Below are 23587 nucleotides of genomic sequence, written 5' to 3'. Positions count from 1 at the left end.
GGCAAAAAGACAAAGCAAAATGAAACGAACAAACAAATGAACGAACATGACCTGTTTATTCCTAACATCTGAACGTTACTTCCATAGTCCTTCGCTGGTTGCTTCACAGAAGGCGGTGTTAATAAAGTTCGTACAAAACGGAAACGGAAATGCGTATGCTGTGTTAGCAACATTACCAGGGAAATTAGCCATTTGATGCATCGTACCTCTTACTGTAGGTGGTTACGTATTTATATAATCCGTAGCTACTGCGTTCATTAGAATATACTTTTGTGTACTGGGGTATATTATATCAATCAGGCATGTGTTAGCCCCCGCTAGCTTCTAATTATCGTTAGCTTAAATTGACGGCCAGACTGTTGCCGCTGCTTTGTTGACGCCTAGCTGCGTACAGGGTATGTGCATACTGGTTTGTTTGTTTTTTGTAAAGTTTTTATCCACACACTGCTATTAATACTAATGTACCTAATTTCTGGGCTAGCTAGCTAAAACAATTAAGTAATTTAGCCAATTGTAGCTAGCTTTTTAGAGTTGGGGTAAGTATCTCATCAACTTCTTTGATATTTGCAGAATCTAAAGTGAAATTAGTAAAATGGCAGACCCTGCACGTATCAAGAGTGATGATGCACTTAAGAGGACATCTCCTACCGACGAGGAGCACCTGAAGTCAGAGGAGAGTGAAAATCCTTCAGCCACAGAAAAACCTGCAAATGAAAACCTAGAGACATCGTCGCAAGATCAGCCTAAAGAAAATAAACATGTGAGTTTCGGAGCGTCATTTGCATAAGTTATTCAAGAAAGAGGTTAGAAAAGAAAAAGTGGGATAAGTAGGGCGATGAAGAAAGTAAACAGGAGTACTGGAAGGCTAGACGCACTGCATAGGCTTGTAGTGAGATGTATGTGAGGAAGGAGAAAAAGAACTTGAATCGACTGGTAGATGGAGAAATCAAGATGGAAAGTATTTGAAGAAGGTTAGGGCGATTAAGGATAGAGATGGAAATATGGTAACAAATGACCCGTGGATCTAGAGAGAGGAAATGATTGGGTGCCAAGGGAGGATTGCTGTTACAGCATGATAAAGCAGGAGTGGCAGAGAAGTAGGGAGCAGATAGAAGAGAGGTGGTTGGAGAGAAGAGGAATCAAAGTCAGTAGAAGCAAACAGAATATATGTACTTGAATGAAAGGGGGATAGGCTTAAAAGTGAAGATGTAAGGAGCTGAGGTACTGAGTGTGTCTATAAATATATGGGCTCAGCCATCCAAAGCAATGAACCGTGCAAAACGGAAGTGAACAAGGGAATGCAGCCATGGTGGAGCGAGTGAAGACGCTTGTCAGGGGTCATTTATGCCAGAATGATAGCAGCAAGGGTGGAAGGGTTACACGATGGTAATGAGACCTGCAATGATGTGTTGTTTGGAGACAGTGGGGGTAACAAAAAGACAGGGGGTGGAGTTTAAGGATGCTAAGATTTTCTTTGGGAGTGACCAGTATGGACAGGGCTAGACATAAGTATATCAGAGGGTCACCTCAGGTTGAGTATTTTGGAGACAAAGTTGGAGAATCAAGGCTGAGATGGTTCTAATACCTACAGAGGAGGGATGGTGGATTTACTGGACAAAGGATGTTAAAGATGAAGCTGACAGATAGAAGGTAAAGAAGAAGACCACAGAGAGGTTTATGAATGTAGTGAAGGAGGACATATACGAGTTTGGTGTATAATAAAACAGGATGAGATGCAGGCAGATGATCCACTGAAGAAACCCCTAAAGAGAGCAGCCAAAACAAGAATACCCTAGACAGTTGGTTGACAAACTTAAATGTACTGTTTCAGTTCCATTTTAAATAAATATTGTATTACAGTAAAATTAATGTTACATTAAAAATCATTTAACTGACCATATGTATACTAAAAAGTTTAAACCAACAAAAATCCTAAAACCTGAATGATCAGATTTGAATTTTTAGGTTGTCATTTGTGTTTTTGTTATGTGGTTTCACCGTGGTGTCTCTGTCTTTGTAGTATTTCTGAATAATTTTGTCTTCCACTGGATAGGAAACACCAGGGGGAGAAGATGAGGAAGAGGGAACCTCTGGCCAGCCTCCTTTGAAAAGGTTAAAAGTGGAACCTGAGAAGAAAAAGGAGAAGCGGCACAAGGTTGATGAAGATGAAATACAGAAGATGCAGTAAGATGACCTTTTTAATCTCACAGATCATCATTCTTATTCTTGAAATCATGTAATTTGCGAAAATTCGCCATAACTCCATAACATTTTCAGAGTTTTGGTGTCATCATTTTCTGAAGAGCAGCTGAATCGCTATGAAATGTACAGACGTTCTGCATTCCCGAAGGCTGCCATTAAAAGGGTAAGGTTTTTTTTTTGTTTTGTTTTTTTTAATAATAATAATAGAGGAAGTATTAAAAAACCCTGAAAATGTTGTATTGATTTGATGTCTCTTATTTTAATATTCTAGCTCATCCAGTCAATAACAGGATCATCGGTGTCCCAGAATGTTGTTATTGCCATGTCTGGTATTGCAAAGGTCTTTGCTGGGGAAATTGTCGAGGAAGGTTAGTTGGAGGATTTAAGAAAACCGAAGTCACCCAGACTACGAGGTTGTATGAATTATAGTTTCATGAGGTGTCTTTGCCTTTACAGCTCTGGATGTTTGTGAGAAGTGGGGAGACACACCACCACTTCAGCCCAAGCACATGAGGGAAGCAGTGAGGAGGCTGAAGAGTAGAGATCAGATTCCCAACACAAAGTACAAGAACATTCTCTTTCACTGACACACCTGAGCTGCAGATTGTATGAGGATGACGGATAAATGCCAGTAATTTAATAAGTGGTGCAGAGCATATGGAAAACTCACCATGAAGCCACTTAACACATCTTGCAGCCAAGTAGGCAGTGACTGCAGTCCTGAAGAGCAGTCAAGGCAGCTGCTAAATAAAGCTGAGTTGTCATTCACCCCTCAAAGTCGGGGTAAACGTTTTTCTCATCATTAAATTGGTTGCAACTAAACAGTGAGAAATGATGGTTTTATATTTTAATAGTCAATGTTTTTTTCTTTTTGACTGAAACATTTTAATGTGATTAGGACCAAGCTGAAAATGCAAACATCATTTTTAGTTTGATTCCATATTTAAAAGCCTTCGAATCATTTAAGACCCTTCTTCTCTGTAGCCAATAGTATTAGTTGTTTGACCATGAACTGGAATTGGAAATAGTTTGAACTCAAGACAGACTTGATGGAAAACTGGGTGCTTGACATTTGTTACTTCAGTTTATATTTTTGTGCAGGTTGTAAACAAGAAGATAAATTCTGTTTAAACTGTATTTGTAAATATTGTACTTTGAGATTAAAGTCAAGTTTGCATTATACTAGTAAAATGAGCAGAATGATACTTTGAGTTTTTTGCTCAGACAGCGCCATAAATTCTCTGATACATTGTAACATACAAACATGCATTCAGCTGAAAAAGATAAAGACAAAATGTGTTTAGCAATTAATCATTTATTTATTTTTTTACTTAAATTAATCTCTACATACTACGTTTGGTTCACAGAACCAGTTTAAAATTAGTCTTAATTAAGTGATGAAGACAATATAAAATTCTATTTAATCCTACACAACTCACAAAAAAAGTGTCCAAACATTTGCATCACTTAGAAAGATTTCACAATTACTCCTCCAGTCATTTGAAGTGATTTACATGAAAACAAGTGCAATCTCCACTATACCACACAGGTGCAAGTAATCCACAAGGTATAATCAACAGAACACTTCAGCACATGCATCTAGAGAGAGCACACCACACTCTGGAGTGAATCTTACACCACTCTTTGTCCACTTCCTTTCTGCATGGCACACTGGGAAAAAGTTAGATTTACATAGAAACCCTGGCCTGCTCTGGAGTGCAAATAAACTCTGGTGTAACAGGTAATGAGCAGATTTAACTTAAAGCACCAGTTTGTTTTTTTTTTGTGGAACAAAAATGCTACTAAACATGGAAGCCTGACTGAGGAGAAAGAAACTGGGTAAACCTCAGAGCTACATGATGCATCCAGCATGGCACGTTCAATTCCGTACCAATATATCCGTCTACTACAGGCATGCAAAAGCAAACACCAACAGCTGAGAAATATCACATCTCTAAGTGATAATGAGGTTAAAAGGCAGTCTATGTTCTATTACATGTATAGATAGAGGATATTTTGAGTTATACAGGTAATTGATCACCCCGTGAACTAAAGAACTCCACATCAAAAAAGTGTAGTGTTACGGTTCTTTGTCATGTTTGTGGATAAACTTGAGTGTCTATTGCTTTGACATCTAACATTCCTCTTTAATAACATAAAATGTCGGTCACAGGCTGTAAATTTGCTAAAGTGCAAATTGAAATTGTAAATTTGCACTTTCTAAAAAAATTAAAATGATAAATAACATTTTAAATGGAGTGTATGCTGGCAAGTCAACACCACCAGAGGTCTCAGAAGGACCGTTATGAGTTTAAGTGAGTGGAAGATTTCTGTGACAGCTGTGCAACCATTAAACCCCTGCCAAAAGGCAAAATAACAAAACGTTAATTTAACATTAAGACACTTTTAGATAAAATATAACTGACAGCTTCATGAAAAGTTTACCCAACCAGTCTTGGATAAACAAGTCAATCGCTTCAAATCCATGTAACAGATTTGTGGATAATGGGAAGGGACAGAAATTTAAACTTGCAACTGGCCTGAAAAGATCATATCTGCAGATTAGGATTAAATACAGTTAAATATGAGTGTTGTAGTAAATCTGACAAATATACATTACATTATCAGTACCATAGTTCTTATAAATGTCACCTTCTTTGATTGATATGGCTTGAATACAATGTAATAAGTCAAAGCTTAAAAACAAAACACAGGCAGTAAAACAACACACAAAATGAAGTCAGGTCTATGATGTCAAATCACTACACACAATACAAGTGTACAGAAGTAATAACACTATCAGTCTGAGTTGTTTCCTGGTAAGCTACAAAACACAAAGAGCACAGGTATTATACCATTGCTAGCTGGTATATTCTCAGATGTCTTTATGCCAGAGAACTGGACTGACAAATCCAATCAGGTCAATAAATTGAACCTTGTGTGCAACCTCTCTACCGTCAAGGGAAAGGCACATTGCCTTCATTGGACATTCAGCCACAGAGCACATCGTTTCACAGTACCAAAGAAGCATAATCAACATTTTGCAACTAAAAAAAATATATATATACATATAACACTGGGGAATGATTCAGCCTCTATGCGTAACCATGCCCCCCTGTTGATCAAATAACCAGGTGGAATTTGAAATGAATCAGGCTCGCCATGAAAGCAGTGGAGGTATGCTTTTTTCCCCCCTGCTTTTAAAGTGCTTTTTTCCCTACTTGTCAAAACACATTTTCCACCAAGTGGGAAAAAAACCCCACAAGTTTACTTTACAATTAACAAAAGTAATCTTCGTTACTAAGTCTAGCTCTCTTACTGTCAGTATGTATATGAGCTACATGTAAATTAGCACTGTTCAGGCAGCATGCATTTGTGACGTATTGAGATGAACTAGCAGCTGTCTGGCAGTGTCAGTGCATGTGAAAAGAGGTTTTGGCACTCACTAGAGAGAATTAAAGCTTAATAATATGTACCTTTGCATGCTGCATGACAAAACACTAAAACCACACAACAAGTTTACCGTCCACACTTATTTGGATGAGAAATAACCAGAAGAAGATCTGTTTACAGCAGTGAGGATTATCTAGACCGTTAGTTCACCAACTTCCCCATCCAGTAATTGTTATAAGTGGCTTTTTTTTTTTGTAATTTCATAAATAAAACAAAGGAAGTAATCCAAACACTCATCTTGGATTCCTCTTCTTTTGAGACATGTCTGATGTCCAGACATGAGTGAGTCATGCTGGTTCCCAACATTCAGCCTGACCAATCCCATCAGCATTCTTCAGCAGCGACAGATTCAGAAGTCAAGCACAATGAAGTTCAGAGGGTAAATTTGGGGTCATACTTCCTGACTTCCAGCAGGAGGCGCTCTTTCTCTCTGAGAGCCTGAGTAAGTGCAGCCTGTACCTCACAGAGCTGTGACTCCAGTGGTTGTATCTGCAACAACAGGATTAATGGATTAGTTAGCTACAGACCATGCGGGCTGATACGTGATTCTGAAAGCACTACCATTACATAACTCTGTGCATTTAAGACATCGCTGTAAGTAAGAGGGCACTAGTTTTACACCTGTATTTAAAAATTAATAGTTAATCTAACTGAGCTGAGTTTTAAATATCTTGACCCCACTAAAAATGAATAAAAGTCAAAGATACACACACACACACACAAATTTGAGCCCCAGAAAGCAGTACATTACAGAGCAACACATCATTATATACACATTACCTCACTCTGCTGTTGAACAGCGAAAGAGTTGTTAGGGTTATCCCCACCAGTTTCTGGAAAATCTCCTAATGCTTTAGAGCCTCCAGCTGCAGCCAGAAAGGAAAATAGTGATGATCAGTTTCTGTTCATCTTTCTTTCGAACTGTGACAGCTGATACTCTATAGCTGGGTCTTTGTGGTTTCAAGGTTCATGATCAAGAATCTAAAATTCATCATGGTGAACAAAATTCACGTTGAAAAGCGTGCTTTTCTTGCTCACCTCTGACTCTCATGATGCCATCATCACTACGCTCGAGAACCAGCTCATCTACAATGAATGTGGCTGGAACAGGTTGGGGGGCTGTGGGGTATATTCTGGGGCCATCATCCTTGAAACAAAAAATAATTAATGAATTAATTTAAAAAAAAAGTTCTTTTGAAAGGTTAACGTTGAAAATATTTTAGTGGAGTTTTTGTGACTCAACAGATACCGACATCCAAAGCAAACACTTCACATGCCACGAGGACAGAAAGACACTTACCTTCATCGTGATGGTGACGTTGCTCATGTGCAACTGCATTGGCTGACCGTCAACGCTGAATTCGTCTTCAAGGAAAGGACCAATGTTAGTAACTGTTGAGGCTAACAACTCAGCCTGACAGTCTTGCACTCTCACATCCAGAAAGCCCAGTGATTCAGCCAGAGCAGAGCGCCGAGCTGCAGCTGGACCCATTTCCGCCCGCATGCACAATGCTGGAGAGGCACTGCTACCCTCCCTACTCTGCTTCTGGACTGGCAAAACTGGTGCTGCATAACAAAAGAAAAAAAAAAAAAAGGTACATTTGTAAACCATTCTGAGAACGCACACAGAACTCAGGTTCCAGCATGCTCTCCCAACATTAACTAATCTAGTTCAATATTTTAGGCTGAGCTAATATGTGCATACAGTGCTGTGAAACCCTCCTTACTAACTTCTAGGTTTCTGGATATTTGTCATACACGTTTCAGAATAAATAACCTTTAATGTTAGAGAAAACCTGAGAAACTACAAAATGCAGTTTTTAAAAGAGGATTTCCTGTATTAAGTGAAAAAGTATCTAAATCCACCTGGCCCTATGAGAAAAATTTACTGTCTCCTTGTGCCACAAAACTGGTTGTGCCACCCTTGACAATGGGAAATGTAATCAAACATTTGCAATAACTCACAATGAGTCTTTCACAGCCACAGTGGAATATTTATGAGCATGAATGGAGATTTAAGGTCATATCAAAGCACTAGGCCACTCTAAAACCTTTTTTTTTAAAATTCATGTTTCCATCAATTATGGCAAGTCATCCAGATCCAGTCTGTAACATCAATGCACAGAGTATTTGGTTTTGGGCATCATCAAGATGTTTTTTGCTAAAGGTGAGACAAGCCATTGTGTTTTTTTGTTGTTGTTGTTGTTGTTCAGTAGTGACTTTGACCTTGGAAATCTTCCACAGATCCCATTTTGGGCCAGTTTTTTTCTTATTGATCTTAAGCTGTTCTGGGTTCTTTTGTGACTTCCTGGATGAAAATTGAGTATTCTTGGAGTAATTAATAAATTTAAATTAAAAATGTAATTTTACTTTTTAAAAAATCAAATACAAAACAACATTTTGTATTTACTTGGATTATCTTTGTTTAATATATTGTTTGATGTGGTTAATATTAAAAAAAAAATCCGGAAGGGGACAAACACTTTTTCACAGCACTGTATACAGTCCCTGTATAAAGTATGTTTTTATGAGTTCATTATGAAGGATTGTTTATGAGCCAAAAAGCTATTAAAGAAACAGAACCTATTCATTTTTGATTTTTCTTAAGCCCAATCACACTAAGAATCAAACATAATTTTGTTTTTTTCTGAATATAATTATCAACCCACAAACAAGTAAACAGGAAAAGAAGCATGTCATGAGTAAACATTAAATGAGGCCATGGCATAGATGAACAGGGGACTAAAATTATTTTTCAGCATGACAGATAATCGCTTACTTTGAATGACACCAGCAAGCACGTCTGACTGTCTGACATTACCCATGTGTACAGGGGTAAGAGTTTGTGCTTCAACAGCCACAACTTGGTCTTCTCCCTTTACCTCAATGGTACAAGATGTTCCACTCAGGATCAGCAACAACACTGAGGACTGTACAACAGCACATCACAAGTTAAATTTGAACTAAATTAAATTCAAATTTAATCTACTTCTGAAATTTGTTATATGATCGCAATAACCCACCGTGTCCTGAGAGACATCCTCTGTACTTTGGGACAGGGAACTGCTAAGATCAGCTGATGAGCCTCCCTCTGTCCCTGGGGCTGGGCTGCCTCGACTGCCAACAGGTGTGCTGTTAGGGCGCATGGACTCCATTCCTGATTCTGGAACAAGAAACAAAGTAATGGTAGATGCCACTTGTGCATGTCAGAGAAATGTATGTAGAATCTTGGTAATATTTAAACACCTGAGTCCAAGAGGACAACAAAAGTGTCACTGATATCGCTATCCACAGAAAGATTTTCATCAGGCAGGCTGCCATCCAAGATAGCACTGTCAAAGGAATGCTGGGAAGGAGACGGCTTCATGGATTGTTGACGAGACTCTTCTGAACGTTGAACCTGTTCCCTATGAACATACAGACACAATCTGTGATTAAGGGAAATCCAATGAAAAACATGAGGTGCACAGACATAAAAAACAGCATTAAGCAGGAGAGTACTAGCGCTTACTTTGCCTGTGGACTGAACAATTTGCTCATCCCCGAGCCACGACTCAACATGCTAAAGGCATCTTTTGTTATTGAAAATGCCCCTTTAGTCAGGTCCAGCGAGGCACTAATGGCATCTTTGGTCACATCCTTGGTGACATTAATGGCGCTTGACAGCTCTCCCTCAAGGCTGAAGGTAGACGGTTCTCTGGAGAGTACTACAGACTGTCCGGGTGAGAGGGGAGGAGAGGGAACAGGAGCCTCCGGACCCTCCTCCACAGCCTCACAAGCCTCCTCCACCCCTCCATCTTGTTCATCCTGGTCAAATCCAACTGTATTGATGGAGGAGATACCATTTTCTAATCCACTGTCCTCAAGAACAACATCAGAGTGATGAGATGGGGAGATGTCAGAGTCACTTATGGGGCTGTCTGTTTCAGGAGTGTGGGGGACGACTTCTTCAGGCTCTGTGCAGGCTGGTGGTAAAAGCAGACCCAATTCCACTGAGTCCACCACAAGGGCAAGGCAAACTGTAGCCATTTTTGTCTTCTGGTCATGAGCCTGCTTAACATCTCGTATATCCCGGCCCAACTCTGCTCCCAAGCGAGCCATTGCATCTTTCATCCTGAGCAGTGCAACGTACTGATAGTGGTTGAGCCACATCTTCACTGGTGTGATTGTGTGGGCCAGGAAATGGACCGAAGCAAGCGTAGCCTCTTGCTGATGAGGCTCCTGCTCTGAAGAAAGCTGATGGGTTTTGCTGGGACTGGAGGAGGAAGACAATGAACTGCTTTTAAAGGCACATGGCTGACACATCCACACAGACATGGCAAAGGGCTCAACAAAAGGCTGAGTTTTGCCTTTGGGGAATCGCCGTGCTCCATCAAAGCCTAATGTAACATGGGACAGACTGAGAGACCACATGTCCTGGGATCGCAGCTGCTTTCTGTCCAGAGGCTGGGGCTCCATCTCTTGAGCATGCTGAAGGAAGATGGAAGGAATGGGGTGGAAGGCACTCAGGTCTCTGGGGTAAGGGCAAGGTGGTGTGGACTGGAAGAAGGTGCAGCTGGCAAACTTTTCACATGTAGTATCGAGGTCCACATTAGACCCATGAGGGCAGTGGCGGGTGTTGCTGAGAATGATCTGGGGTATAGTGACAGAAAGAGACTGAGGACGTTCTGGATGGTCCAGTATGGATGAATCCAAGGGTATTATCAGCTATAAAAATATAAATAAACAGAAAATTACTGGCTCAAAATTCTATACAAAATACAACGAAGATTGGTAACAAAAAAGACCAAAACCAGAAAATATTAGTACACTATAATCAGTTGAGTATTCACCTTAAGTTGAGCTGCATCCATGCGGATGTCTACGTGTTCATCAGACTTGTTACTGTCTTGTAAATGGTAGAAGGCTTTGACCTGGTCCAGGGTGTGTAGGAGACCCCTGGTGAACAAATTAATCCATAACACACTAGCTGGGTCAACACAAAGCTGGAGGCTGTTTAACTGGGCATACAGGTTTGAGGTGGGCACTGCAAGGAGGAAAATATGGGAAGTCCAGACACATCCAGAATTAGACAGAAATTAAACCAGCATTATTGAATACAATACACATAAAATGAAGTAATCCTTCTGTGATATTAATGAAAAAAAAATAAATAAATACCTGGTAGATTGGGATTGTCAGGAAAGTAGTATTCAGTAAACTGCAGATGAACTGCTGGTATGTTGTCTGGTAAATGCAGCGCTTTACGGTTACAGGATAACAAAGACTGGGTCTTTTTGTTTTGTCGGCCTCTTGTAGACACCTAAATGTTAAGAAAAAAAAGTATTATTGGAAGTATTGATGGATTTATATTTTGACTAAATTGCCTTATTTGAAATATATTAAGAAGCAAAAGATTCTGAATTACTAGCCAGATGTAGAGGGAGGTTTAAGAAAACAGAACTAAACCACCTGAGTCTGAACATCAAATGATTTCCTGTCCCAAATTTAAACTAAACACCAAACATTTACACAGTTTCCCCTGGGTGTCTCTTGCTCTAAAAATGAGGAACTACAAGTGCCTTGAACTAAAATAACCCTGGATATTTTCTTTCACGATGAAAAGTGTAGAATATCTGAAGTGAAAATGCAGAACAAGCATGACTGAGTATTTCAAAGTGGCAAGGGGTTTTCTCTGTTCCAAATGAGTGGCATTACAGCTGACAAAAGAAGTCACATGTATGTGATGGGATTTTTGTGTTGGTGCTGAGGTATTCTACCCACATTTCATTAATCGTTTTGCCTATCACACTAACGATCATATTGATGCAGTAATAGTCATCATTGCAATTATATCACTATCTTATCTATTACCAAAGTTCAAGAAAGCAACCTGACGCCCTGAGCTGACGTACCAATATTTTAGATTGACCATGTCATGTGGCTGGTGTGAAAGAGACATTTGGTTCCTCTATAAGCCCTGCCAAGCACGTGACTCCAAGACTACAAACTGGCCAGAACCTTTTGCGGTTTGAACCAACTGCAAGGCCCGACTGCTTCTACTTAGGATTAGGGAATTAGTAAGAAGAGTAAGGCTTCTGTTAGAGCAAGTAAATCAAATGAGACAATGATAAAAACTTGCCTGGTGAATGTCAACATCATCCATCCTGATCACCACGCAGCTAGATCGCAGCCTCTTCAGTGATGATCCCGAAGCAGCTGAAGTCTTGCTGGCTGCCTGCTCTTTTTCAGACGAGTTTAACTTGGGACTTGGCTGTCCATCTGAAATATATGACTAAATGCTCAGTTGCAAGCTAAAATAGAGTTCTCCATAAGAATTTGTGACCTAAAATGTGTTATTTTTTTGGTGAATGGTCACCATAATATCTTTTAATAATAATTTATAGTAGGCCGTTGTGATGAAGGAGGTAAACAAGTAATTAATCTACCGGTGTGCATGAATAATGTTACGCAGTCATATATATATCTATTAAAAGCTATTAAGTGAACCTTGACATGAAGTTGTTTTATAAGATGACTGTTGCTAATATCATCAGCACTGACTTTTCACTCCATCTATAAAGTTTTTATCTTTATTTAGAGCTCAATCTAAACTAAAGTTAAAGAACTTTACCAAGATAAGCAGTACCTCAAGTATAACTCATACCTTGTGCTGTTTTTGCAGGGGAATCCTTGGCTGACTGGGGAATTTCAGTATGTGGTCCAGGGATCCCTGAAGCTTCAACTCTTCTCTGATACTCTTGCAGTAGTTTCCCGGCCCACTGTGCGTGGGCCTCCATGGCTCCACTGTGACGTTCCCAGTGTCGACACCCATCAGCTGTGCAAGAATAGCAACAAGAGGCAGTTGTGATTCAGCAGTCATGCTACAGTTAAACTAGTTTTAGAGATTAAAATTTGTTTTACTATGTAAATAGCTACACAAAACAATGATGCATATCAGAAAAAATATAGATCAACAACAACAAAAAAGACAAGGTCATTATTTTCAATAGTAGAGTGTAGAAAACAATACAGCATGCCATAAAGGTCTTTTTTTTTAAACAAACAAACAAACAAACAAGCAAAGAAAATCCAGAGAAACCATTAAAGCTGAAATCTAAGAATCTAAAATAAGTAACGTATTTATATACATTTTAACCTTTAATGTACGTTTTCATGATATTATTTATACTACATAAAGATTTCAATGATATATTTTGCATGTAAACTGTTCCTGCTCTGTGAGGCTGTAAAGTGATGAAATGGTAACGTCAGAAATGACACAACGTGAATACAAACATCATGATGTTAAACAGGTATAATGGCCATCACCCTGGCGTATCAGCATTCCAACAGTGATAAAAAACCCTAGACATATGATACGTTCAGCAGTAGCTGGTGGGAATGTCACATGTTTTATACTGTAAGTACATAATGACAAAAGAATGTATTAGACAAATAAGATACAATCAATGTATTTTATTTATTTATTTTTAGTTTGATCTTCTGGTTGCATTACATGGAAAGTCAGAAGACTCTCAATCGAAATCAAAGAGGTCCAAGGCTCTTATTTTTTATATAAAATTTAAAATGCCTTTATTTTCATGGCATGGCCATGTTTAACCTATAAAAACTCTGCTGTGTTTCTGCATACAAGCCTTCATCGAGGCGTTAAACATTCAAGAACACACTGGATCTTTTCTAGAAGTCAAGTACTAAATGACTTGACTTCAATAACAGTAGTCCAGCTACATTACAAACCTTTGGGATTGACCACATGACAGATAAAAGACTTCTAAACAAAGGGAAGGGTTTTGGATTTTTTGATTATAGGCCACCAAATACCCCAACTTAAACGAGGATTTAATTTTACTGCTTTTTAATAAACTTTGTTTGTCTTCATCATCATCATCATCATCATCGTTTATTTGTATAGCACTTTAAGAACACACCAGGCAGACCAAAGTGCTGAACAACACAGATCAAAACAACTACCAAATTAAAAATACCATAAAATCATTACATACAATAAAATAAATAAGAAGGAGTCAGTTTCCTACAGAGTTAAAAGCCAGGGAATAAAAATAGGTTTTCAATCTGGACTTAAAGACCTGCACTGATGACGCTTGTCTAATTTGGAGGGGAAGGTTATTCCAGAGTAGGGATGGGTACCGGTGTCCGGTGCCATGATGGCACCGGTTCTGACATAAACGGTAGTAACCAGACCGAAAAGCAGCGCACATTTCGGTGCTTTATTTCGGTGCTTTATTTCGGTGCTTTTTTTTTCCTGAGCTGTGATACACTTTAGATTCTAGCCAATCATTTTACGTTTCCGAGGATAGTAGGCGGGCCCAGGTACGTACGTTCTTTTAGAGCAGAGCTACAGATTAAAAATGTCCAAGGCGAAGCGGTCAAAGTCTGGCTGTACTTCACAGCAAAATATGCAAACTCAGCAGCCTGCAACAAGTGCTTTAAGCTGATACTGTGATACTGTCAAAGGAGGTAACACCTCAAATCCGATGAAACACCTGGTGACGCATAGCGTTTTTTTTAAAAGCCCAGAAATGCGCCGTATTTGATAGCTTGCTGCGAGACCTCACACCGAGCACATCTACTGCGGGTGGGTTGCCTGTTATGCAACATCCCCCAAAAACACGAAGAGGAGAGTCCTGGCCCCTAGCCCTGCCAGTGTAGCAGAAATGATGACGGATGATGGTGGCAGCAGCCGTTCTTCTCTGCGTGAGTAGCTAATTTACGTTGAGTAGGCTAACCACGTTATTACATTAATGCATGTAAGGTGAACTAGCAAACATCATCATAGCTACATGCGGCTGTCCTCTTGTTTGATGGCAGATGCTCCCTTCACCCTGGCTAAAAAGACTAAAATGACCAAAGAAAAAGTGGAAAACAGTTAAACATGAGAGGTTTAGGACAAAGTTTGTGTTTTTTCCATTGTTTAAGCACTGCTTCCAGCCAAGAGTGATACCATATATGCCCCATAGCTGCAGAAAAGGCTAACATTGTTATATTTTTACAAAAAACAGCTGAACATGAGAGGTTTTTGGATCAATTTTGTGTTCTCCATTCTTTAAGCACCGGTTTGAGCACCGTTTGAGCACCGGCACCGTTTCAAAAGTACCGATTTGGCACCGGTATCGGATAAAACCTAAACGATACCCATCCCTATTCCAGAGCATCGGAGCCGCAATTGAAAAGGCACGGTCTCCTCTGCATTTCAGCCGCGACTTAGGGACCGACAGCAGCAGCTGCTCAGCTGAACGGAGCGAGCGAGGAGGAACATGTGGCTTCAGCAAATCAGATAAAATGATGTCTTATAAGATGCATTCATTTTGGCTGTGGTTGGTGCTGCTGTGCCAGTGTTTCTTTGTGACAGCTGGAGTGACACAACATAAAACTCCAGTCAAAGATATTTGTTATCACGGCAGTGGTTACAACACCGAGCTGTGAAACCCAGTTTTGAGTGCTGCCTTCTTTAGTAAGAGATGCTATCAAGTGATGATGATGATAAAAACTTAGCAGCAGACTAGAACCAAGGACATAAACATTTATATATTTTCTGCATCACCAAGCTTGTAAGTGCCAAGCTAACACTGGTGTAATTTTACAGCTGGGCTTCATTCTATGTTTTTTGTAGCCCAAAACTCATTATGGTTCATTCGGTCACTGCACTTTCTTGCAGTGATAATCAAACAGCTTTGGAGAGTACACACAACCAAAGCCACAAATGTAAAACTAATTGTGGTTCCAGTGGAAAAGTCATTATAAGACCTTCTAACCTATGCTAAAATAAATGGCCTGCATTTGTATAGTGCTTTTCTAGTCCCTAAGGACCCCAAAGCGCTTCACACTACATTCAGTCATTCACCCATTCACACACACATTCACACACTGGCGATGGTAAGCTACATTGTAGCCACAGCTGCCCTGGGGCGCACTGACAGAGGCGAGGCTGCCGAACACTGGTGCCACCGGGCCCTCTGACCACCACCAGTAGGCAAACAATAACACTGCTCAGTGTACTTTCAGTATATATTAAACTGGTGGGCTGAATTATCGTCAGCCAGAGCTACACAGTTAGTGGGGCTAAAAAGTGTGAAGGAAATTTGAAATTTATGCATTTATGACTTAAACACAACTTTTTAAGAGACTGCAATTTTTCCATAATGTATCAGTTTAAATGAATCCTAACACAACAGAGATGTTTACTTGGTTTAAATCTACAATTCAAAAAGTAAAGGAGTCAATACTTTTCAAAGTCAGTGTTCACACGCTGTACAGTATAAATACACACTATGTGCACACATCTGCTCATCTTTCATAATCATGCACTGTGTTAATGTTGATATCTTCTTATATTTACTTCAAACAGGTATAATTCTTAATGACACAGATTTTCTTTTTTAAGATCCTTTTTAAGAGGTTTATTTACTATAATGAGCTCCAAGGGTGACTGCTGTTCTACATTCAACATTTCAGTAATTCCACAGAGGAACAGCACTGAGAACAGTCTCCCATGCCATTAGTCTGCTTGAACAGTAATCCTCCTAAGAGCTAGTCCCAAATGAATGCTGTGGCTTTAGTGGGAGGAGCACAGAGCCTCAGGGTAAACTGCAGCTAAATGAGTCAAAGAATCAGTCACACTCACCAGGTCTGTGGACGGGATAGTAGTCAAAACCTAGCTTCCTGAAGGTCAGCTGCATGGCACCCTGCAAGCCTGGTGGGGGAGGCTCATCTATGTAATATCACATGACAAGAGTTTTAAAACCAGCCTGACAGCAATTACTCTTCAAATGCTGAACAATTTCATATATTTAAGTGATTACCATGTGCAGACAACACAGAAAAACTTAGTTACAAGACAGCAGCACATGGTAAGACACTTCCTTCTAACCTTCATCCATTGAAGAACTGTCATTGCATATGTGTAAGTCCAAGCGTGAGATGAAGGTGTGGTAAGAAGACTCTTTGACATCAAAGAGATCAAAGTATTGGCTGATGTTGCTGGGGGTGCCTGTGGGAGCCGGTTGGGGTTCTGTCCACAGACTCTGGAGGCTGGGAGACGGTGGGGCAGTCTAAACCACAGAAGAGGCAACACATTTAAAATGACCAACATGATGATTTAACAAAACTGGGAAAAAATGTCTTACAAAAGTAAGTTTTATCAAATATCAGTGAATGTTTCTTTTCTGTTGTTGTTGTAACATAACTTGCTGAATTACTATATCCACAGATTTAAAAATTGGAATTATTTTTTAATGATTTACACTATACGCAGAAAAAAAGTAAGGAAAGACCTGCAAGGATTCGGCAGCCATGCTTTTCCTCTGCTGTGTAGATTTCTCCATTGCTTCACTGAGAGATTTGGCATAATGGATGATGGCTTTGAGCTGAGTGTCTGTCAGCACCCACAACAGGTCGTCCAGAATGAAAAGCAGCTTTGACGCCAGCACATTACAGTCCTTTATCTGGGCAGAACAATGACGACATAAGGACATTTTATTTTTTTATTATTTTTTTTAATTGATGGTTTAATGTTTCTGATCTGAAACCAGTTCTCTGTGAGAAAAGCAGATGAAGGCTCAACTACAATCTTACCCTGCGTTTAAGAGCAATGCGAATGCGCCCCTGGTTGGTGATGAGCCTTAAAGGGGTGCTACTTAGGTCTTGGTCATCGCTCTCAATGGCATCTGCCTCAATACGTAGAGTTTGCCAGTTAATTTCTTTGAATGTCAGCACCTGAATGGGAAAATATACATATAAACCCATCAAACTATAACCAAATAAAATAAACAATGCGAGACTTGTTGTGATGGTTATTTTGAATGATTGTTACCAAAGAGAAAAGGGAACAGACATTTGCTTTTAACTGGATTACAAACTCATTCTAAAAGGCTGTTTATCCCAAAATAGTCTGCAGCTACCAAAGACCAGACCATGTGACTTGATTACACACCACAGAAGTCATTTACAGCAGGCTTAATGAGCAAACACGATTTCTGTGGTGGATCATTATTTTCAGTAATACATTACACGACTAAAATGGATCGTGCTGAAGCTGTGTCGGGAGGAAAATGAAAGCGTTTGTGTGTATAAAGTACCTCTCCTCTCTTTGGATCAGTGATCCGGGTGTAGCGAAGATCACTACGTTGCCATTTGGGGTTCAGGCTGTTGCCTTGTAGCTGCCAGAGCTCAAAGGACGCGTGGAAGGCCTTAGCCTGGACCTTGATGGTAATTGAGTTGATCCTAACAGACATGCCCTCTACTACTTTTTCAGCAAAGCCATACTCGCTGTAAATACACACGACATGGGATGCAGTACAGTATTACAAAACAAAAATGTTTCTTTAGCACAGAATTTGTGAAAGCTTACCTCTGGCCTGCTGTTATAGCTATGGGAGAAGGGCCATTGGGTGGTCGAGGTTCTTCACATGTCCTCATCTCTACCTCGACCTTGTCTAAGAACTAAACATAAGAGGAGACACAAACAGTCAGAATACAATTCAGCAAGCAAATTAGAGATGCAGCCAAAATTGAGCATATAAATATAATAATCTTTATATGCTTATCAGTCAAATAAACAGTACAATAGCAAAACAGGATATTGCTAGTGTCTTCCTAGAGTAAGGTTATTTTGGATTAAATATGAGAAGGAAGCTAAATGTTGCAGAAATGTGCATGAGCTCTGAATAAGGACCAAAATAACACAATTCTTACCAGGCAGATGGGGCTTGTTTTCAACTTTGTCCATTGTATCTGAAAAGACAGGACAGCAGGGTCAACAGTGTCAGTCACAAGCACTTGCCGCAGCATTCTGTGTTTTTGTCATTCACAAGCACATAGTGAGAAGCAAGCTCACACATTATGACACAGCAGCTGTGACCAAAACTGACACGCTGTAATATTTCTGCACAACAAATTAACTGGGAAACAGTAGTACTAGAAATAGTTCTAAGCATCATCTCTGTCTAGCATGGTAACTGAAGTGCTACATGTCACAGGCAACAGATAGCAGACAAGCATATGGTGTGTTAGGCTGCTGCTGACATTTGGTAAGTAGCACTCAAAATAAAGAAGGCCAATATTTATAGGAATGTCAATAGATGTGGTCATATACTGACATACTGAACAAAGCAACATGCTGACCTGTTAGTGATCCTAACAGTGACCCTACAGAAGAACTGAGGAAATCACCACACGCAACAAGGTCCATCCTTTGGGGACCATGAATGTCTGTACAACAATTTATGGCATCTAACAAATGCAGTTAGTAACTAACAGAGGTGACTAACAGATCAATCATCCGTTATTCCAGAGAGTCATACCAAAAGCAAAGCTGATTAAAAACAGTAACCTGATAATAATTCTTTGCTCAATGGTGCAGACATTCTTCATATTTGTGTGGGCTGCAAGGTTGGGTCTGGTGCATTTTTGAAAACAGTAAGACAATTTGATAAAACTAAATAAGTAAATGTCAGCAAATAGCTGAGGAAAAGAGATGTTATCACCCAGAGTCAGCTGGGTGAGCTCATTGTAAATATTTATTTGCAAAGGCATTCAATAAGTAATTTTTTAAAATATGTGTTAAGATATTTCAGATAAGATAAGATTTTTCAAGAGAAACTGCCATTCCACTTGAAGGTTGTTTGGATTTTTTGGAAATACAAATCCGACATCCTGAGAGCTAAATATACACTAGCTACTGTATCTCAGGATCACTCTAGCCTGCAGGCTTTGGTGTCCCTGTGAATCATGGCTTGCCTGTCTATTATCAACAAACAGTAATGGTTTGAAGGGTCACAACATTCACAGCAGTGCCTCTAGTAGTGCTCATCTTTGTGGTTCTGCCACTGCTCATTTCCTCTAAGATTCAGTGGACTATGAATGGTAAAATCTATTTCTGAGACACTAATAAACACCATATACTTTTGTTGAATTAAAAAAAAAAAGAACTATGAGACAAACACATGATGTACGTATCCGATGTGTGACAGGTTTGTTCTTCTATAGTCTTCTTTGAAAAGCACATCAACTGTTAGACCATTTACAGGGATCAATATTAACATACCCTGATGGCAGCCTTGTTGCAGTAGACCCGGGTTACAGCCAGCCATGTAGGCAGGTCAAGCATGTTCTGCAGAACCTCTTCATCAAGCTCGAGGTTGGACAACTGCCCCTCCCCCTTTAGAGTACTCAGATTGATTTTGTCCGGGGACAGATTCTTCGTAAACCTAAACAAACCAGTTCAAATATAATGTTTCAGAGTGAATACATACAGAATAAAACTGGAAAAAGTTTAAATACGATACATCTAGGAAACACCAGCATATGCCACTGATGATCTGTGAGACAGAAATACCTCAAATTGAATAATGCAAATATGGAGGCAAGATGCTTTTGAAGTAGTGCAACTGGATGACTCATCCTGAGAGGCACCAGCATTCTTAATAAAATCCTCCAGCTGCACTCCCATCTAGAGCACCCTCTTCAAAGGGTCTAAGGTAGCAAGCTCCAAAAGCCAGGAATAAAAATTCAACCAACTCAGGGTAAATGTAGCAGAAATAGCAGAAAACTGGAATATTGATTTGTTTTTGGGTTTTTTCCACCTACATTACATGGCTGAAACACCACTCTGAAAAATGTGTGTGACGTTTCAATTATCAGCTGTGAGACATTGCTTAAAATGAGGATTAAGTGTCATTTGATTAGAGCTACAGATTGTAGCTCACAGTTCAGGATGTTCTTTAAACTATAAAACTTAGCATCATCTGATAACATGCTTTTCCTGATAAACGTGAGAAGCCAGTGAGCTCCAGCTTCTTTTTTATATGAAGCAACAAAATAATGGCTCATTATCTATTGCAGAAAAAACCCGCTCTGCTGCTTTTCACATTAACCCCAACAGACATCAGTGAGTCAAGCCTGGGGCGTACACCTACTTCATATGGCTGAAAATACAATACAACTTTGAAATGACAGTCCAAAGTTCTTCAGGGTTGTTCATACTTATCCAAAAGCCCAACTGCTTAGCTGTACAGTTACAGAATACTAAATTGGTTAAACAATAAACAATGTAGTTCACAGTTAACTAAATGGTTAACTTCAATCTGGCTGAGGAAGTCAAGTTTAATCAATTATATGCTTGTTATGCATGTTTAACTTCTTGTCATTACCTTGAATGCAAAGTAAGCAGAATATGATTTGACCATTTATGAAATGACCACGATGTTACAGGATAAGTGCTTTACTGAGTCAGATACTCACAAGGAAAAATTAAAAATCTTAGTGAACTACAGAAAAAAACATTGAAAATGCTTTACAACATGGGTTTTCAAAGTGTTGACAACTGTTAGTTAAGAGATGCACAAAGCAAACACATTTAGCAAATAGTGGTTTGTGTTAGTAATTGCCTTTTCCCATTTATGGCTTTTTAATTATTAGTTAAGTGGCTTTTACACTTCTTGACACCAGCTGTATTTGTTAATATTCAGATGGTTTAGTCTGCTTTCATGGCTACAACAAAATAGTCTGAAACTGATGACTATGGATGAAATGTACAGAAGTGCCTTATTTTCGTGATTGCAGGGAGCATATAACGTTCCCATGGGCCACCACTGTCCAGCAGACTGCACTTTGAGGTTTTAAGTGATTTATATCAACAGCAGGATGAAAAGATGAAATTGAAGAGATGATTGGATCATTTGCTATCATAGAACAAGCTATGGCAAGCTGAGAATGTGCTTGCATGTCAACCTTTGATGTCCACTCTTCTTTCTTCTGCAAATTTTGCTTTAATTGTTTAGTGACAGAGACAACAACAAGGAGAATAGCTGTTAGTCAAATGCAAAGCCTCTAACTGAGCAGACATCCACTGTCCAGGCTCATCAACTTTACTCTTTATCCCATTTAGCTTTTGAGACCTTTTATACACATTTCTTCATTGCTCTCCCACCCAAATTCATTTCTTAACAACTGTAAGCAGTTGTTAAGCAATAGCTGAGAACACATTCTCCAACACCACCACCTAAAAAAAGTTGACTGTGCATCACAAAATCGGAGGCTGTCTCCTGAGGAAGTATAATCAGGTCAGATGTAAAGAATACATTGTTATTAAGTCTGAAAATAAGGTGACGTCTGAGACAGGGATATTCCTGACAACTCTAATAGCAAACATGGACTGATAACAACAATTCATTCATTTATTACGGCTTAGGACAGACATGCTTTTTATCATCCTGATAAATATGTCTGCAGGACAAAGATAGATAAAATGACGTGTACTTCCACCATAACATTGCCGATTTAGAGCTTTGCTTTCCCTTTCCCATGCTTTTTATGCCGTGAAGATGAGATTTATTCATGCACTGACAATAAACCCATTCAATATGAATTTTTTTCTTTTAAATAACTGTCAAAACCTCATTCCTGACCCCTGTATGAATAAAATACAGACATTCATTAACTGTAGATCGAGTGAATTTTGTCAAATCTGTGTTACCATTATATTTTCACCCCAGTGAACGCTATAGCATGGACATAACCGTTTAAAAAGCAAGGCAGTATGTAGTCTATAACCCTGTAAATAACATACACATGATTGGGAAAGTAGATTGGCATCCTGTGTCGTTCACTGCCTCTTTACACTTTCTAACCGTTATTTGCAAGTCGCTGCTTCAATGTGGAGCACTAAACCAACGTGGACATCAAATTACTCTGACTACATGCAGATGATAAATCGCAGCCAACTAACCTTTGCTGTGGTTGTGAGCAGTAACGTTGCAACAATACAGCTGGGCTAACTGGCTAACACTAACCCGAACCTGACACTTACCTTGACAAATGTTTCAGGATTTGCTTTTTAATAATCCCAGCCATTTCTGCGAGCGTTAGTGTCGAAAGGTGTCGGCAGTTTTCCTACATATTTAAACATATGTTAGCTCGCAGGCACCTCTATATTGTACACAGCACTAGCTGTGTGCATCTTCTTAGCCGCTGCTGGCACAGCACGACACAGCACAGGCTAGCCGCTAAACACCGCACAGAAGCTAACCTCCTTTTCTCTCACACGCACGCGCACTAAAAACAACTTTAACGAGAAATCGCAACCTGCGCCAAAGACACAATGCTGCCCTCTGCTGGATATTCAAGGGAAGTGGGAAGACAAGTGGCTTTGAACTGAGGCTGAACGATCCCACAAAATATTGAATTAAACTAGAAATAAATATCACAGTGAGCGACTGGTATTGCTTTGACGTTATGTGTTACTTGTTAACACATAAGCTTACATTTTATATGTATTCATATATATTTAAAACCTTTAAACACAGATTTTGAAGTTTAAAAAAATCATTTAAAAATATGGCATTATAGTAACTGCATATATATTTTAAAACAAAACTTCAACTAGGCAGAATGTTAATACTGAAGGATATGACCTCGTACAACTATTACAGTGGATATTGCATTTTTATCTTGTACCTAAACAATGGCTCTCTTTCCTTTCAACAAGACCACTGTGATAACAGTGCTTTTCTACTGGGAAATGTCATAATGTTTTTCCTGACAGCTTACTGATATGCACAAATAAGGCAAAGTAATACAAGGCACATTGGGTGTTAGGTAATATGAGGACTGGTCCCCGACTTCCTCATTTCACTGTCAAATTAAATTTAGTCATTTCTTTGTCCTCTTGTCTTCTAAAACAGTTGTATGGCACCACCCACGGCACCATCAGATATGTATCCATCCCCTTGCGTTCAACAGTAGCCCCAGTGGAACTTTGGGAAACACTCATTTAAAATTGTGTTATATTTGTAAAAGACTATTTACATGGAAATTGGAGCTGGGTTATATTTCAATATTGACATTGTTCCTTTGTACAAAATACGATCTACAGTGTGCTGTTTGCTTGCGGGGCGGGGGGGTGTTTTGGTTT

The 23587-nt window shown here is 39.4% G+C and overlaps 2 protein-coding genes across 4 annotated transcripts; one reads left to right on the top strand and one right to left on the bottom strand.

The window, feature by feature from the left end:
- Window positions 1-132: 132 nt before the first annotated feature.
- On the top strand, window positions 133-3396 carry taf11 (TAF11 RNA polymerase II, TATA box binding protein (TBP)-associated factor). Of its 2 annotated transcripts, none has more exons than XM_085393101.1 (6): window positions 133-214; window positions 571-760; window positions 2054-2184; window positions 2278-2365; window positions 2474-2570; window positions 2659-3396. In XM_085393101.1, the coding sequence occupies exons 2-6, from the start codon at window positions 593-595 to the stop codon at window positions 2787-2789; spliced, it is 615 nt and encodes a 204-aa protein (XP_085249227.1). In that variant the 5' UTR covers window positions 133-214; window positions 571-592; the 3' UTR covers window positions 2790-3396. The 2 variants fall into 2 exon arrangements, with proteins under 2 accessions (XP_085249227.1, XP_085249226.1); XM_085393100.1 differs by having other exon boundaries at window positions 143-395.
- Window positions 3397-3536: 140 nt separating this feature from the next.
- On the bottom strand, window positions 3537-22696 carry bltp3a (bridge-like lipid transfer protein family member 3A). Of its 2 annotated transcripts, XM_085393085.1 has the most exons (21): window positions 22484-22696; window positions 19721-19883; window positions 18370-18408; window positions 18026-18117; window positions 17754-17943; window positions 17251-17391; window positions 16950-17120; window positions 16547-16727; window positions 16301-16387; window positions 12302-12472; window positions 11777-11916; window positions 10816-10957; window positions 10488-10681; window positions 9167-10362; window positions 8902-9062; window positions 8679-8818; window positions 8435-8585; window positions 6956-7221; window positions 6694-6802; window positions 6436-6521; window positions 3537-6144 (listed from the first exon to the last, which is right to left on the bottom strand). In XM_085393085.1, the coding sequence occupies exons 1-21, from the start codon at window positions 22525-22527 to the stop codon at window positions 6028-6030; spliced, it is 3981 nt and encodes a 1326-aa protein (XP_085249211.1). In that variant the 5' UTR covers window positions 22528-22696; the 3' UTR covers window positions 3537-6027. The 2 variants fall into 2 exon arrangements, with proteins under 2 accessions (XP_085249211.1, XP_085249212.1); XM_085393086.1 differs by lacking the exon at window positions 19721-19883.
- Between the last annotated feature and the right edge of the window lie 891 nt (window positions 22697-23587).

The sequence above is a fragment of the Rhamphochromis longiceps genome, linkage group LG20, assembly GCF_057381845.1.
Source record: "Rhamphochromis longiceps isolate RC_006_pf linkage group LG20, R_longiceps_female_GT1.1, whole genome shotgun sequence".
Classification (NCBI taxonomy): Eukaryota; Metazoa; Chordata; class Actinopteri; order Cichliformes; family Cichlidae; genus Rhamphochromis; species Rhamphochromis longiceps.
Note: the sequence above shows the minus strand (reverse complement) of the source record. Positions and strands in the feature narration are given on the sequence as shown.